This window comes from Benincasa hispida, chromosome 3 (assembly GCF_027475165.1).
Source record: "Benincasa hispida cultivar pf3 chromosome 3, pf3_genome.v1.1, whole genome shotgun sequence".
Lineage (NCBI taxonomy): Eukaryota > Viridiplantae > Streptophyta > Magnoliopsida > Cucurbitales > Cucurbitaceae > Benincasa > Benincasa hispida.
The window spans coordinates 1414771-1433179 of NC_143480.1; the positions used below are offsets into that span (position 1 = coordinate 1414771).

Below are 18409 nucleotides of genomic sequence, written 5' to 3' on the forward strand. Positions count from 1 at the left end.
ATGCTAGTTTTATACATATATATAATGTTTCAAAAGTGCATCCAACACTCTCGAGATGTCTAAGAGCATCATAAGATGTCCGAGAATCTCGAGATCTCAAGACATCTTATAGGACCAATTGGTTAATAAATTAGAGGGACAATAAATAAATAAATAAATAAAATTATTTTGATACTTAAAAAAGAAAAAATGAAGGGCCCAGAGTGGCTGCTTCCCTCCAACCCAACAACTGGTGACTATGATGTGAGACCAAACCTAATAACCAGAAACCCACTTGTTCTTTATGAGCATAAACAAGGATGGGCCTAACACTTTTTTTAATATATATATATTTATTTATTATTTTTCCTCTCTCTAATAAATCTCATCCCTTAACCAAATCATACTTGAATTGAATACTACTCTTTATCTCAATTTGTCAAGTTTCATTATCAAATATTGAGACTTGAGAGACAGATATGACTCTCTTTTTACTTTAATTTCACAATTTAAACAAACTTTGGTACTACCACCCATCATTCTAACCCAATCCCTACCTTATTTCAAACTTTATATGTTTTCTATAAATTTACTTTTAATGGGTTTTTTTTTTCACTGTTCTTAGAGAATACAAGTGGCCCATTTATATAAAACCAAAAATAATGTGTAGAAAATTACAGCATATAAAATTAAAAAAGATACAACAATATATCATAAATATTTGATTGAGATCTAATATGGGTTTCTAGTCCCTTTACTTTATTTTCTTTTCTTTTTTACCAGTAATTTATTTTAATTAATTCACATTGCAAATCTAGATATTTTTTTTTATTTTTATTTTTTGAAGCAACAGAAACTCAAAAAATGATTAAAAATTTGCATATTCTTGAAGTTAAGGTCCCCGAGATCTTTAGGACTGTAGAGTTTTGACCAGCTGAGCCAATGGATTTTCTTTTTTGAATTTAAGGAGCTCCACCAGAATTTAGCCATAGCTTTAGCAATGCCTTCAATGGTTGATTTAGGTAGCCTGAAGCAACTCATAGAATAAACAGGGATAGCTTGAATTACTACTTTGAAGTTATTTCTGATTAGAAAGGCCACAATCAAAAATTGCATCTTTGAAGTTATTCATAAATTTGTCGAAATATTGTTACGCATATTGACCAAAAATTAATAATTATAATAATTTAGATAATAGTCTTTTTTATTAAAAAGAAAAGGAAAAGGAAAAACAGAACCGTTGCACATTTTATATGGTTAAATTCTAACAAAATTTCTACATCGAAATATTGTCTTTTTCAAATATACATTATTTAGTCAAAGATATTTTTGCATAAAAAATACTCCTTCCACCATATATTTCATAAATGTCTTTAAATTTGAAAATTTTCAATAAATCTATAATTTTAGATAAATTTATCATTTTTCTACTTTTTATAACTGTATTTTAGGTAATTAATGAGAGAATATACATTTTACAAAGCACTCTTAATGTTAAAAAGAGAAATGCACTTAGTATATAGTATTAATTAGTTGAGATTTTCTTCAATTGGAGAGAGAAAGTACAATTAATATAATTTTATTTTTCATTTATTGCATTTCATATATCAAGCAACTCGTTTTACTAGAGATTCATGTTGTTTTAAAATATACCTTTAAACATTGTATTAGATTTTTACTATTCTAATTAATATATTAAATATATTAGTAGATACATTTGATATGTCTTTAATACAACTGGTTTCACAACAACATGTTGGTTTTTCTAGTGGATCCATAGTTATTTTTAAATATACCTTATACTATTGTATTAGATGTTTGCAAATATTCTAACCAATATATGAAATATAAATATACTCAAATACATGATTGTACCGTTTGATATACTAGTACAATATATAAATTACGAGTATATATTGTTTAACCAAACTCATTTACCAATTATACCATAGTATATATAAAGCAAATTTTGACTCAATGTTCAATATAAACCATAACGTATATCATAAATTTCGTTTATGTCACACATACATACATACATACATATATATGCGTGTGCGCGCGTGCGCTTATCTTCATCTTTGTCTCTTCTTCGTGAAGCCTTAGATCTATCGTTGCTCCGCCTTACCTATTGTCGTTGATGGAATCCTAGCCATTGTCCAAAACCCCTATGCCAATCAAATCCACCACACCAGTCATCGCCCGACATCCACCTCCCATCGCCAACCGCTGCAACTCACACCATCAGAAAGAAGAAAAAGATAGGGAGGAGGAAGAAAGGATTCAATTAGAAGAAGGAGAATAATATGGATTCCAACATTTTTTTTTCTTTTTAGAAAAGGAACATCGATAGGCACATAGCCCTAGGCTATGTATGAGGGAGAGATACACAAAATCCTTGTTTTTTTTTTTTTTAATAAAAATAATGGACGAGACCTTTATGATAAATAGATACCAATATTTGTGAAAATTTATAATTTATTGAACTAGTTCTAAAATGAATAGAAGGTTGTAACAATGGTATAGTACCAGCCAAAGACTATTTATGTAGAAAGTCCTTAGTAAAAAGGGGTTTCTACACATATAGCTTTAATTATAACCCGATATTACACTTATATTTTGGACTTTCTATTTTTTTTCATAAATATCATAATGAGCTTCATATTTTCAAGAAAGTAAGTGACATTTTACTATTTAACCCTCTAAGCATTAAAAATAAATAAAAAAATGCAAAAGAGGAAAAAAAATTTCATATCTCACCTACACGCCATTAATGATTTATTTTTAATAATTTTATTTTTCTCTCTCATCTTTTCATATCCAACCCACACTTCATCTTCTCCAATTTCTTGCTCAAAACTCTCTTTCTCATCTTTTCGTCGTTGCCTCCCTCCTCCGTCGACCTTGCCATCGTCGATGATGTGCCTGCCAAGATCTAGTCATTGCCTCCCTCCGTTTGGGCCACTAATCAACTATCGTCACCTTATTCCTCAGATCTAATGTGTGGAGTGAATCTTCCGATGGGGGACGAGTAGATCTAATACATCTTTCGGTGTGTAGCGAGTAGATCTAGCGTAGGGTGTTTTTTCCGACGTCGGGCTAGGAGATCCAATGTAGGGTATTTTTTCGGCATAAACAAGCAGATCCAGCGTAGGGTTATTTTTACGACGTAGGGCGAGTAGATCCAATGCGGGATGAACTGTATGCGTGGGGTTCTGAATGACGACAGTCAACGGTGATATAAGGTGGTTTTCTTTTATATATACTATGACTGTCATATGGGAGAGGTTTTTGATATATACTGTCGTATGATGATTTTTCATTTTCAATATATATAATGGTTTATATATATATATATATATATAGGCGATTTTTCGATATTTACTGTGATATATAGGGTGGCTTATATATATACACTATGATTTTATATATTCGTTTCCAATCTTACTAGTATATTTCATATATTATTTATAATATTTACAAATATCTAAATCAAATGTTCTGACATATATTTAAAAATAACTATAAATCTAAACTATGGTATATATATATATATCATTTTACTAGTATACTTAATAATACGTTGGAATATTTAAAAATGTATTATCATTTTACTAGTACACTTCATATATCGGTTTGAATATTTGCAAACATCTAAAATAATGTTCCAAGGTATAGAGACATGCATATAAAAGCAACGAAATATCGATACCTAATTAGAAGTGCATATATATCATAATACTTGGGATATATACATCAAATAAATAATGAAATATATTGACATACATATCAAAACACATTTGAGTTCTAAGGTATATTTAAAAATAACCGTGAATATTTGAGTATATATCAAATATATTTACCAGAATATTTCTTATATTTTTTAGGATGTTTCCAAATAAATAGTGGAATATATTACATGAACAAATGAACAAACAATGGAATATTTCACGTAATATAAAAAATCAACATGAAAAATGAAATGGTGACTTGTGTCAAGAATTGAATCAATCTCTAAATTATATACCGTGGTATATTTCAAATATTTATTGGAATATTTTCAAATACCTAACAAAATGTTATGAAGTATATTTTAAATAACCATAAATCCGGAAAGAAAACAATATGTTAAAGCAAGGAAAATGGAAAATAAAATTTCATTAAATACATTTTATCTTTCCAATTAAAATAAATTAAGAAAATTATCTCGAATTTTCTCTCTCTATTTGAAAATGTTAAAAAATCATATTAAATGCATTTTTTTCATCCATAATAAATGCACTCCCTCCATCATCAAGAAAGCTTGTAGATAGAGAAATATATATAAATGTCAGAAATAATAAAAAATAAAAAATGGTAATTTTTTCTAAAAAACAATACTAAAAGCCATTCTTGAAAAAAAAATCAAATTTAAAAGACATTTTTTAAAAATATGATGATGTTTTACGTAAAAATGCCTAGTAAAAATTATTTGGGCCAGGCCCACCAAAAGCAATCTCAGTAAATGCACTGGGCTGAGTTAAGTATAACTGAGCAGCCTGCTTTAATCGCAGTGGGCCGAGGCAGCCCATCCACCTCTCTGTGCATTTCACTTGAAAATCAACAAAACTTCAAACTCGCAAATTGCAAAGACAATAAGTAGGCAATTCTGTAATATTCACAGGAAAAAAAAATATCAATATTTTGAAAATTAAAGTTTATAATGTCTGGGCTTTTTCATTTTTCAGTTTCTTTATATTTTTTTGAAGCAGCTAAAGTTTCATAATACTAATGGATAAAGTAAGCTACCCTTTTAATAATTTCTTAGAAATTAGTTAGTCAACAATTTATTATTGATCGATCAATTCTTTATAAAATAAATAAACGGTTTGTTATTTGTCAAAAAAAAAAAAAGTGTCAAAACACTAAAAAGAAATAATAGTAATAATTTTTTATCAACATTGAAATAAAACAAATAGCTGTGTTCATGTTGAACACTAATTTTATGTTGATCAGTCAATTAATGTTTTAGCAAATAATCAAACACATATGTTTCAGAATTATATTATATTAATTTAGAAAAGCGCACATAACCCTGCACACAAACTGTTTTCTTTGATGAATGAAATGTATATTAAAAAAGAAAAAGGAAATTAATTTTCTTTCCAGGAAATGTATAATTAAATATTAGGAATTATTTTAACGAATAATAAAATAAAACAAAAGATTAAAATTGGGTAATTATGATTTGTATTTGTGAGTAGGGGAATATTTTGGAAAGCTAATTGCACGTTGCATTCCACGTGCAACTCAAACGACACGTCAGGTAATGTCGTTTGTATGTGAAGAAGGAAGGATGTTGAATGATTAAATAAAACCACATAGTTAATTAAATTCCAAATATTGCTTTTTACTAATTTATTAATTATGAGCCTAATTCATACGTACCCCACCTAAGTGTGAAAATCACTTTATATTCTCTGCAAAAATATTAATTCCCTCGAACCCATTTTTTAAAAGTTTTTTTTTTTATAAATATTATAAATAACAAAACTACTTGAAATATTTTTACACATATATATTAAGTTTTGAATTTTGTTTCAATTTAATCTTTAAATTTCAAAATATTAAATATTTACAATTGAGATTTGAGTTTCTTTTGTCAATTTAATCTATAAATTTTACGATTTACACTTTTAACATCAATTTTCATTAAACATTCATTTTATATTTTTACATTAATTCTATTAATTGATTTAAAAGAATTATAATTAATCATGTTCTACTATTTATTACTATTAGAATCGAATTTAAAATTTTAGTTTAGGATTATTTTAAATTAATTAATAGACATTTATGTTAATAATAAAAAGTTAGTATTGAATAGAAAAAAAAAATCAAAGTTAAATTTAGTAACCAAATGGAACAAAATCCAAAATTCAGTAAAAATAAATAAATAAAAAAATGTATTTTCCTTTTTCTTAATTCGATTAAACTCTTGAAAATAAATTTTTAAAAAATGATATAATATATGAGGTGGGGGAGCGGAATCCGATGAGACACGTCTTCCAAAGGAAAACTTGTAGGCAAACACGACTATGGTTGGGTAATATTTTATTGTTTGTTTAATTATTATTTTTAGTAATTCAATGAATCTCTTTCATTTAAAAATATATTTCAAAATCTTAAATGATAGTTCTATCTTCTATGACGAGACTCACCGCTTGCTCAGTACAATCGAAACAATCGTTTTGAGAAATATCACATGACCCATCACGTGACGCAACCAAGCTAATAAACGTTGTTTGCTACTACTTGTATTTCAACATTACACACGCAGATATCAAAAATTGATTGATTATTTTATTTTCTCGTCCTATAATTCTTCATTTAAAAAAATTCAGAAAATTTCTCTCTCTCTCTCTTTTTTTTTTTTTTTTAGTTTTTAATCTAATTTCTATTTAGTCTATAGATTTCAAAATGTTACCTTTTTAATTCTTAAATTTTGAGTTTAGTTTCAATTTAATTTCTAAATTTCAAAATACTACAATTTTACTCTTGACATTTGAGTGTTGTTTCAATTTGATCCTTTATGTTTTAATGTTTACACTTTTAAACTTTATTTTTCAATAAATACTCACTTTCCGTCTTTAGTGTTAATTTAGGTTAATAAATTAAAAATCGTTAAATAAATTATAATTAATTAAGTTTTACTATTTTTATCATTTTTAAAATTTCACTTTAGGATTATCTTTAAATGGGTAATAGAAATTAACGTTGGCGATTGAAAATGAGTATTGACGAAAAATTGAGGTTCAAAATGTAAAATCTTAAAATCAAATGACTAAATTGAAACAAAAGTCAAATCTTAATAGTAAAATTGTAACTTTCTAAAATTTAATGACTAAATTTAAATAAAATTCAAAACTTGAGAACTAAATATGTAATCATTTTAAAATTTATGGACGAAATAGATATTAGAGTCCTAATTTATGGACCAAAAAAGTGTTATATAGTACCCATTTTTCTACTCATGCATATTGGAGGTTGACGTTAAATACAGTAACTTCAGCAATAAAATATTGGAGTTATTTTAAGTTGGTCTTTTATTTATGTTTGATCACAGCTCATACATGTCACCCTTTAACTTCAAATTAATTATTTTTAATTAATTAATTAATATTTTGATTATAATAAATCTGCTTTTATTTATTGATAATTTGAGTGTTTTAAAGTATTTATTGCATAGAGTTCGGAACAACGAATCCAACACAATTTAAATCGCCCAAATCGAAACTCAAACGAAAAAGATATAGGGGAAACAAGCTTAACAAAAAACTCCCGAACGGATGACGTGACATTTTTTTTTAATCAAAATGAACCAATTAAAATGTCCCACTTAGAGCATACGAAGAATGACATATGGTGGACTCTTGATTTTTGGATTGATTTAAAATGAAAATGAATATATATATTATATTATGTTTATGTCTTAACGGCTAGTTGGATTTAAATCTCTACCATTCAATTTTTTTTTCAAAATCCAATAATCCAAATAAAATGTGGTTTCCAACCTATTTAAACTCGTATTCTTCTCTAAATCACAATAACAATTACATTTTTTTACAATCCTTAAAATCACAATTGCTATTCTCTCCAAGTTTTTAATTTTTCTTTTCATCTTATTCGTAAGAGATTTATTATATTGAGTGGATTAATTTATTGAATGCTTCAATTTGTAAATCTACTATTTTAGAGAGTGTTTCTCATCTTGTTCTTCATTTATAAATCTATTATAAAGGGTTGCTCTTGAACCCATGTGAAGAGTATTGTAAAAAAAACGTTGTAGCAATCCGACTTTAAGCCGTGGAAAAAGTCAAGTTCGTAGTGACATATCCAAAAGAAGCTTGGGAAGTGGATGTAAGGCATGTTATACCGAACCACTATAAAAATTTACGGTGTTAATTTATCTATCCCTCTCCTACTTTAATTTTATAATTAATGTGTCATCAAGTTTATTACATTAAATTAATTACAATTTTGTTCTTTAAGTTAATTGCTCGTATTTGTATATTTTGATTGGTAGTTCTTAAATTAATTTCTACATTCTCATCAATCAAATTGTGTGCTTTAAACTAGTATTATTATCTTATCGATTATTTTGAATTAAATTTATTTGCATGAATTTATGGTTTAAATTACTTGTTAATAAAAACTTTGTTAATTTATTTAATATGGTCCACATTAGTTAAAAAATTTAATTAGTTTTAAATAAATTCTATTAACTCCTTATAGGGTTGTCATATCGATCATACATATACAACTTTGTATCTCAAATAATTTTTTAAGTACATCATTTTGCTTATTGTGTTGATAAGTAAAATTGACTATCACTACTAAATACTGTATTTATGTAGAAATATTAAAACAACTTATATCATTCGAGAGTACAAGTAATCATTTATGACAAATGAGCATAGTTCAATTGATATATTAATAATCAATAAGTCTATGATTTGAATATTTTAATCTTTATTGCACAAAAAAAAAATAATAAATACAAACATTTATGAAAGGTTGTGGTTACTGAAAAAGGAGCTTGAGTATTTATGCTTTCTGATCTCTTGAAGTAAACTAGATGCCTAAACCTATAAATGACAATTTCAATTCTTTTTTAATTAATTATTATTTATAGATAAGTTGTTTTCTATTTTTAAACAAAATCAATAGTAGTATATTAAATATGGACTATAAATCCTGTTATTTACCGGCATGCAGGATAATTATATATGATTTTCATTAATGATCTGTTTAATGCATTTTCATGTTTACTTCATTATTATTAAACATGCCTTGTTTTTAAGATATTAACTTATTAATATTTGTATTAAAAAAACTTATTAATATTTTACAACTGGAGTAAGTATATATGAATATATAACAGTTATATATTTTAATTATTTTACTTTTAATTTTGTATTGTTTAGTTAATAAAAAAGTGTGTTTATAAATACCAAGGTGCTTTTATCTCGAGTTGTTTTTTAATCTAATAATTATTTTTCTGAGGAATATATATTACGGAAAAATTATTATAAATAGAAAAATTTTAAAAATATTTGTACTTTTATTTTTAATTTTTTTTTTAATATTTAAAAAGTTCCATGAATTTTTTGAGTTTTTTAATAATTGACTATTAAAGTGGAAAGAGGATGAAGAAATGTTAGGCTCCCTTTGGGATTAAATCGTGCAGAGTGATTTGAGGGAATTTCAATCTCATTATTCTTTGATAAGTCAAATTATTAAATAATCTAAGAGAATCATTTTTTTTAATTCTAACTAATATGTGGAAGTTGATAATAGTAAATTTTCAATTCAACTTTTTTTTAAAATTTACTAATTTCTTAACCATTTAAATAAATATATTATAATAATATTCTTCCATATTAATATATTTGTTCACATATATTTTCAAATTTTAATTGATTTTCCCACCACTAGTAAATTTTACATATGTTATTCCATACTTTTTTCATTTTTGATAAAACAAAACTAACAATAGTTATTTAAAAGCTGTAGCAACTCCAAACGAAGCCTTACTTTTATTAGAATAAAGGAGATCACAACATATTACTTATATCAAATTAGGGTTAAAAAGAGTATATTAGTTGCTAAATTAAAATTCTTTAGTTCAATTATCACCAATAAAAGGATGCGACGTAACTAGTTGAAATATAGTTAAGTACGAGAAAGTAATAAGAAGTTATAGATCGACTTAAATTTGATTATCAAAGTTTAATCAATCACACATCTATATCTAATTCATCCAATTTGATATAAATAGTTTAAAAGAAATACTTAACGATGATCGAGTAAATCCAAAACTAATATGATCGGATAAATTAAACTCGAGAATGTTATAAGACAAGAAAAAGTGTATAAAATTCGTTGGAGGAAATAACAATATTTTTCAAACTAACCCAAGTAATCGTTTACACCCCAATGGAAAGTGCAATGAATTGCATTAATTGTGGGTTGGACCATACTATAAAACTGTAAATATTATAGGTGACGACGGTGTGTACTTAGCCTATCTTATATATACACAAACATGCACTTGGTTAACTCAAACCCAAGGGACAGAGGAGTGAATTGTCTAAATAAATAAATATATAAATATATTATCATTTGAATTATATATTTTGAGATCATAAATAGACCTTTATGTTTTGTATTTTTTTAAGACATTTATATTAAGTGGAAATATTAGTTGTTTTATGTATTATCTATTTTATCTTTTTTAATCTAAAATTTGATTTATCGAGATAATTATTGTATAAATAAACCACAACTAACTATGTTAGTGTCCACAAAATAGAATGGCTTTACTCAAAACATATATAAGTAAATATGCCGAATTTATGTCTAAATAATGTATAATCCCAATTATTATATAATGACACGTGGCCCAAATGGTGGTGGGAAGATAGTTGAGTCCAATTAGAAGGTAAAAGGTGACAAAACCAAGGAACCAAACTTAATTAGGTTATTTAATTAGTTAATATTCCTATTAGTATTTAGTAAGAAGTTATTTAAATAAATAAATAAATAAATAGAAATAATTTTCTGGGTTAAGATTGGACAGTACATAATTTTGGGCAACCCTAGGTAGTGATTTGAAAAGCATAAATGGCAGTACAAGTTATTATTTATGGGCATTTGTCAGTCACTCAATTTTTCAGATCAAACAACTACAATCAACAGAGAGGGGAAAAGAAAAAACCCTAATTTTCAAACCATTTCCAAATACACATTCAATTTTATATTCAATCATCAAAATTACTCATCAATTTTTAGAGGCCAATAATCACATCATTTTCTTTTCAATCTAGATTTGCTTTATGTGTTCATATGATAAATTTAATTTTCATAATCTTGAAAACTGACAAATTAAAACTTTTTAAATATAGAAACATAAACTAAACTCAAACTATATATATATATTTTCACTATATCTATACCATAAGTACTCAGGGGAATGGATGGGTCAAGCAAGCTTGATTTCTAATTTTTTTTTTTTTTTTTTAGACAGATGAATTAATGGTACTGTTGATTTGGAAAAAAAAAAAAACATTATAGATTGTATTATCTTGGGTTCAGAACAATAACATTAAAAAAATAGAAATAACACATTAAGTGCGATTTAAAATGATTATTTTTATAAAATACTGACTAATATATCTTTAATGTGTCACGGGAAATTGGGAATGAAGAAAATATTGAAAATAAATTTAGACAACTAAAAGTAAAATGGAAGAATATTGTTGATCGATGTTGATGTTTTTAGTTGATTTTTATTATTAATTTTTTAGGCTAAGCTTGATTGATTTCTATTTTCTTAAATTTATCTACCATTACTATGAAGTATCCCACTTTTAAATATTTTTTTAGATATATTTGGGAGTGATTATATTTGTCAAAAGTGATTTTGATAACATTATTTCAATGTTTGGTTCAAATACTTTTAAAAGGGTTTTTCCATCATAAGAAGTGGTTCTCAATTATTTGAAGTGGGTTTGTTATTGATTTGTAGAATAAATGTTTTAAGTTAAACTATTTAATTATAATTACTTTTATAAAAATATTATAAATCATGTTACTACAATTCGCTCCATATTTGTATAAGTGATTTAATTTAATTAAGAGTATATTTAAATTATTGGCGTTTGTTTTTAAAAGTAATTTTAAAATCATCAAATTATTTTAAAAGAAAAAAAAAACTACTTTTGAGATTGACAAAATTAGAGGGTGGTAGAAAAACATTATATGAAAGCAAATAACAATTTAAGAGAACAAAATAGAGAGGTAGAGGAAATTTTCAAAGATGATTTATTAATAAGTGATCCGTTTAAAATGAGTTTTATAAAACCCATTTTAATGTTTAATTGTACACTTTTAAAAGTAATTACGATCATAACTAAAAGTAATTTTCAATGAGTTAAGGACATGTTTCATGACTTTTAAAATAAGTATCTAGAGCTAAATTTAGTTATTATTAGTTTGATAATAATATTTAGTTTCATACTTGTACACAAGTGTTTTAAATTTAATTAACAATACTTTTAAATAATTAATTTGATTTCAAAGGTATTTTTGAAATTGTCCAATTACTAAAAAAATACATTTGATATATATATATATATATATAGAGAGAGAGAGAGAGAGAGAAATAAAAGTTAGAGAAAAAATAGAGAGCTGGGGAAATTTTCAAATAAAAAAAAAGTTAGAGGTAGTGAAAAAATTTAATAGAGATGGTGAAAATTGAAAGATAAAGATATAAAGTTACAAAGATATAAAAAATTTGGAGAGAATGACAACAATTTACAGAGAATAACTTTAAAAAGAAACAAAAAAATCAAGAGTGAGTAAAAAAAAAGAGAGAGAAATATATATGGAGAGTTAAAAACCCTGGAGAGAGGAAATGTGAGAAAATAATTTTTTTTTAATAAAAAATTCCATAAGATTAGGAAGGTGGTAAAAATTAGAGAGAAATAAAAATAAAAAAGGACATTCAATTTAAAAGGAAAAAAAATATAATTTTTCTAAAAAAAACTTAAATAAAATGAAATGAAATAGGTGAGAAAATTTTAATATGAAATAGTAGCATATATATATATATATATATATATAACACCACTTTCAATCACCTCTAACAAAAATCACTTATAGGAATTATTGCCTAAATATCATAATTTTAAAAGAAAAAGTGATTTTTGTCATTCTAAAATCACTTCTAAACCAATATTTTGTTTGTTGATATTAAACATGATAAATATAGACTCAATTTATTTCCTCTTCCATATGATTTACTTTTGTTGGAAGTGTAAATAAAGGTTGTTGTTGCTTAAACAATAAAATTAGTTTAAAAGTGAAGAAACCAAAGCTAAATCATGAGGGCAAATATACGAGGAAGATTGTTGTCCATAACAAATTCATTTTTTAAAATCATTCAACTCACAAACTATTTTTGCAAGTCAATAGAAATAATTAATTGTAATCATACTCTAAACTTAGGATGTGGTTGAATTAACTTTTTAAATGTTTAATTTTGAAAATATATTATTTTGACTAAAAATTTAAGTGTTTGACAATGACTAAGAATAGTTCTTGAAATATATTTAAAATATATTTTAAACTATTTTGAAATAAAAATAATTTTTTTCCCTAGTAAATCCGAACGTCCTTAATTTAGTCGAAATTTTACCTCTTGGAATTTTTTAAAGTGAATATTCAATCCTCTCTTCTATATTTGTTATAATTAAGGAAAAAAAAAACCACAAAACGTTGAAAACCACCGTAGATATCTCAGTTTTAGAAAATATCTATAAATACGTTTGGAAAAATAATAAATACAAATATTACAAGCATTACACTCTTTTGAAAATAAATTTAAATTTCTTAGTATTTATATCATGTTCCCATCAGTAAATTTTTCTTAAGGTTAAAGTTTGAAATTTGATTCTAGTAGTTATAGATGGTCAGAATTTCGATCATAGTTCACATGGTTTAATAAAACACTCATAAAATCATTTTTTTCTTTTTCAAAAACTAGGATTTAATAGAAATTTATCAAACCAATAAAGATTATTTACGAGAGTTTTATCAAATCATCCTAACAAAATTCTAATTAAACTATATAAACTAAATTTTAACCATCTCTAAATCATAAAAATCAAATTTTATAATAAAAACATTTTTCAAACATGTATAAAGTGAAAATTTTGATTCCTATTATGTCAAGCTCGTAGATATGTGCAAATATATTTAAAATTGTGATAGGAAAAGGTCGGGAGGGACATATTTAAGTTGTGTGAAAAAATAATTTCTTTTATTTTTTCTTTAAATTTTTAATTTTTTTTTATTGTCTAATTAGAGTTTTTTTAGAATAAATGGAGGGATAAAATTTGAACCACAAACCTCTTAATACTCAATTAATGTCAGTTGAGCTAAACTAGAGAGAAAAGGGTAATTAAGTGAAGGAGGATTCCCCGATTTGAAAAGTTGTTAGAAATAACCACATTGTAGAACTAGCACGCTTTTAAAAACTTGTAAGAATAGTTTTTCTCGGTCAATTTCGGGTGAGATCGGCCACCGATATTTAGTAAAAAATCAACATTTTCTAACTTATTGATTGTTTTGGGCATTATCGATACATATGACCCGATACATCTTACCAAATGTTATGCCAAATCTTCTATTTTCAAAATTTTTCCATTTTTCTTTCACAATTGTATAAATTCCCAAAATTTCAAATGGATTTTTCAGTTATCAAAATAGATTTTTCAAATTGATTTAACATTTTAAAATTTTGGAAAAGATCAATTTTTGCAGAAATTAAATAGGTTCTAGGATATATATGGAAACTAGGTGTTAGTCTTGCCCATCTTGCCCGATATTCAAGAGAAAACTCAAATATATCAAATTTCAAGATTAATTATGACTAAGATTTTCACGAGAAAGCATAAATATATAAAATCTTGCTTATTTTGTTGGGATTAGCATTAAGATCCACATAAATTTTCCAAATTATACAAAATCTCTCTAAATCTTATATCAACTCTTATTTTTTTTTTTTTTTCCAAATTTTTCCAGTAATATTTCCCAAATCTTATATAAATTTTTGCAAATCTTGCTTACAATCTATATTTACACGAATTTCTATCTAAATACTTTACCAATTATCTTTTCAAATTTCTTCAAATGGTATAATATTTGGTAGTATGATTTTTTAATTTTAGAAAGATTATATAACATTTCGATTTTTTTTATTCAAAAATCTTGGTGTATGATCCGATGACAATATGTAGCGAAATAAGATTCAAAACTATCGATAAATTAAAAAAAATAAAATAAAAGGATGTTAATTTTGTAAGATAAAAACTAAAAAAAATTGGTAATTGATCAGAATTTCACGTCCCATTTACACAGAATCCTCCCTTACCTATTTTTCTCTCTCCAATTTCCTACTCTCGAAACTCTCTCTGGGTCTCTCTCTCCATCGAGTAACGACAACATTTCTGGAAAGTGGAAAAGAAATTAAAAATAATAATAAAAAATAGGCTCCTGCTGCCTCCTTACTATTTGACGGACCTCCATTTTTATTTTTTATTTTTATTTTTAAAAAAAAAAAAGAAAAAGAAAAGAAAAAAAGAGGAAAAAAAATTGGGGTTTTAGGGTTTTTATATTTTAGTTTAGTTGCAAAAAGGGGAGGGAGAAGGGGAGTCCCATATTCCCATTCCCATTCCCATGGCTGTCATCACCACCTCTTAAATACTGCTGCACTTCATGCCATTGCCCCATTCTCCTCACCAACTCAACCTCTGATTTCTCACCATGAGAGAATCATCAACAACCACGAGAATCGATGACGATGATGATATTGATATTGCTATTGGTATTGATATCCAGATTGACAATGAAAATAGGATGCCCATGATGAAGAAGAAGAAGAAAGGGATGAGGAAGATGAAACCTGCATGGCTTCAAGCTTTAATGTCTAATTCTAATTTCTTCACTCCTTGTGACCTCCATCACTCTCGCCGGAAGAACGAGATGAACGTCTTCTGCTTACACTGTTGCCTCAGCATTTGCCCTCACTGCCTTCCTTCTCACCGCTCTCATCCCCTTCTTCAGGTCTTCCTTCCTCCCTTCATAATTTGGATTTTCTTTACAAATAATTCTCCTCTCTCACTCTGATTAATTAATTACTTCATTTTTATTATTTGGGTTTTTTTTTTCCTTTTAAAAAACATATGTATTATAGGGTCACAGCCACAGGTAGAGGCACAGGTGGGGGGTTAATGATGTGTTTCTTCATTCCCACTTTTTGGATTTGGTTCCATTCCCATTTATGGAACCAACTCCTTTTTTTTTCCTTCTTTTTTTTTTTTCAATTAATTTTCTTCCTGCAAAACCCCCTTCTCACCTGTTGCTTTCAAGGAAAGTGAAACTTTGACCCAACTTTCCTTTTTTCAGATTTCACCCATTTTCCCATATCTCTTCATTACTATTCTACTGTTTATTTTTTTCTTTCCTACGACAGTTCAATTTCTATTTTCTTTTTCCACCTAATTTACCCATTTGGAGTTAGTGTATAGCTGCTGCTAATTAGCTTCACCTTCCTGATTACACAATATACGCAAGTGAATTAAGTATAAATGTCATTAATGAAATATTGACTTGGGTTTTGTCTATAAATTTCCAAGCGCAAGTGAGGGAAGTGTGTTGTAATATTGATATAATTAAATCATCTGTGGTTACTCATCTATGTAAATTGTTAGGTGGGTTGCAATTAATTTTGTTATATGTGATTGAATTTGACAGATTCGACGATATGTTTATCACGATGTGGTTCGGCTTGGCGACCTTGAGAAGCTCATTGACTGTTCTTATATTCAGGTTGAATTTAGATTTTTGAAATTGGTGTAACCGATGTTTTTTTTTTTTTCTTTCCTTGTGAAATAATGTTAAAAATGAAGATGGAATTTGAAGTGCAACATCTTGTTTGTGTTTGTCTGTTGTGTTGGTCAGCCTTACACTATAAATGGTGCCAAAGTGATATTCTTGAATCACAGGCCACAGTCCAGGCCTTGCAAAGCCCCTTCCAATGTTTGTTTAACTTGTGACAGAATTCTTCAAGAGCCTTTCCACTTCTGTTCCCTCTCATGCAAGGTAATGCTTCTTTTAATTTTATGTATATGCTTCTTTCAACAAATCAAACCTGTTATATTATCGCTTAGTTGATCAAATTTGCAATGATCAAAGAAACTAAGCTTCGATGTAGGAGTGAGAGATTTGAACCATGACCAAGTCATTTAAACTCGGTTTTGGTAGTGGGGATTTTGTTTATGGCTGTGATTAATGTGAAACTTTGATCGTATTACATAATGCAGGTTGATCATATGGTGTTGGAAGGGGCAGATCTTTCCAGTATTCTGTTCAGGTTTGACGAATCAGATTTCGCATTTTCACAATTCGAAGGATTACGGATGGATGGCTCGGAAGTCACCGACGATGATGCCCAAATCACTCCAAATTTCGACTCGTTACAATGCCAAGGCTTGTCGTACTCGATTTCAAATGAAGCCACGAGCAATTCGGTAGTCTCACGGGAACCCGAGATCGTGAAGAAGAAGAAGAAGAGCAATGGTTTCCTTCCTGGAATTGTTCTATCCCTTGGTAGCCGGAGAAAGGGTGCTCCTCAAAGGGCACCACTGTCTTAGAATGAACCATATGGAAAATAAAGTAAAATAAATAAAGTAATTTAGGACTTAATTAAGAATATTATTAGATTAAATTTATATATATAAAAAAAAAAAGAAAAAAAAAAGAAAGAAAAAGGAAAAAAAGAGAAAGGTGTTTGTTGATTGTTGTTGTGGAGGTTAGTTTTCATTTCAAAGTGAGGAAGAGAGTGGCTGCCTGTTTGTAATATCCAAATCCAATGTGATTTTAAGGTTTAAATTGATTTAGTGTATCAAGTCAAGTGTTGTTTAGAACAAAAATCTTGAAACTGAGACCAATTCCATTGCCAAAGGAGATGTTTGGGGAAAACTTTGTTCTCAACATCACCAATTTTGTGCTTCATCATGTAATGGAATTTGGACCTATATATATATATATATATATATATATATTAATATATGTCTATGTATAATGTTATAAGCCTTCAAATTTATTTGTAATCTCCATGCCTTTCAAATTCATTTTAGCTGATTTTCTGTTAATATTAATTAATTCTAATAAATAAAACAGTTGTGACTCAATTCAACCATTTTGTCTAATCTAAGCATAGTGAATTTGTCTTTAGTTTTCTGCTAGATTTCAAAATTGTGAATTAAGATTTATTTACAATTAATAGTTGACATCATATTATACGCCATTTACATAAGATTTCATAAAATATTGAAAGTAAAAAAAAAAAAAATGCAAGTTCATTCATGATTAGAGAAAGAAACATCAGAGGATATCTTACTCAAAAAACTTTCAGCATTGAATACATTAAGATTCAAGTAAACTTTAGAAACTAAAACTATATTTTAACCTGGAATGAAATATAAAAATAGGGTTGGAAAAAAAAAAAAAAAAAAAGAAGAGGGTTTCAGTTTGAATTATGGTAATAATAAAAAGAAAAGAAAGTAGTGGGTAGTCTTTATCTTTATATTGCTTTAGTGAAATTAAAAATAAAATGAATTGGGATTGATTTGTTCGAGTGTTTGGACTTAGTTTTGTGTGTGTCTTGGAACTTGAAGACTATGGATGAGATGTTAGGGTTTTGAGGAGCAAACAAAAACCAAGTTATGGACATGGCATGGTGCGCTGGGTGAGGATTATTAAATTTCACTTTTTTTTTTTTCAATTAAAATACTTCTTTTTCTTTTTTTCTTTCTTTTTGGCA

General features: G+C 26.9%; 1 protein-coding gene across 1 annotated transcript; it reads left to right on the forward strand.

Annotated features, from left to right (window-relative positions):
* The first annotated feature begins 15215 nt into the window (after positions 1 to 15215).
* LOC120074479 (protein RGF1 INDUCIBLE TRANSCRIPTION FACTOR 1-like) lies at positions 15216 to 17479 on the forward strand. The gene is made up of 4 exons (XM_039027612.2): positions 15216 to 15648; positions 16339 to 16413; positions 16546 to 16686; positions 16908 to 17479. Exons 1-4 carry the CDS (start codon positions 15349 to 15351, stop codon positions 17235 to 17237), a joined length of 846 nt encoding a protein of 281 aa, XP_038883540.1. The 5' UTR covers positions 15216 to 15348; the 3' UTR covers positions 17238 to 17479.
* The last annotated feature ends 930 nt before the right edge of the window (positions 17480 to 18409 follow it).

What these genes read in the sequence shown, in the direction of transcription:
- LOC120074479 (XM_039027612.2), top strand. Translation starts at nt 15,349, where the DNA reads ATGAGAGAATCATCAACAACCACGAGAATCGATGACGATGATGATATT. An exon ending in GCTCTCATCCCCTTCTTCAG is followed by an intron (nt 15,649 to 16,338) that starts GTCTTCCTTCCT and finishes TGAATTTGACAG; the next exon opens with ATTCGACGATATGTTTATCA. An exon ending in TCTGTTCCCTCTCATGCAAG is followed by an intron (nt 16,687 to 16,907) that starts GTAATGCTTCTT and finishes TACATAATGCAG; the next exon opens with GTTGATCATATGGTGTTGGA.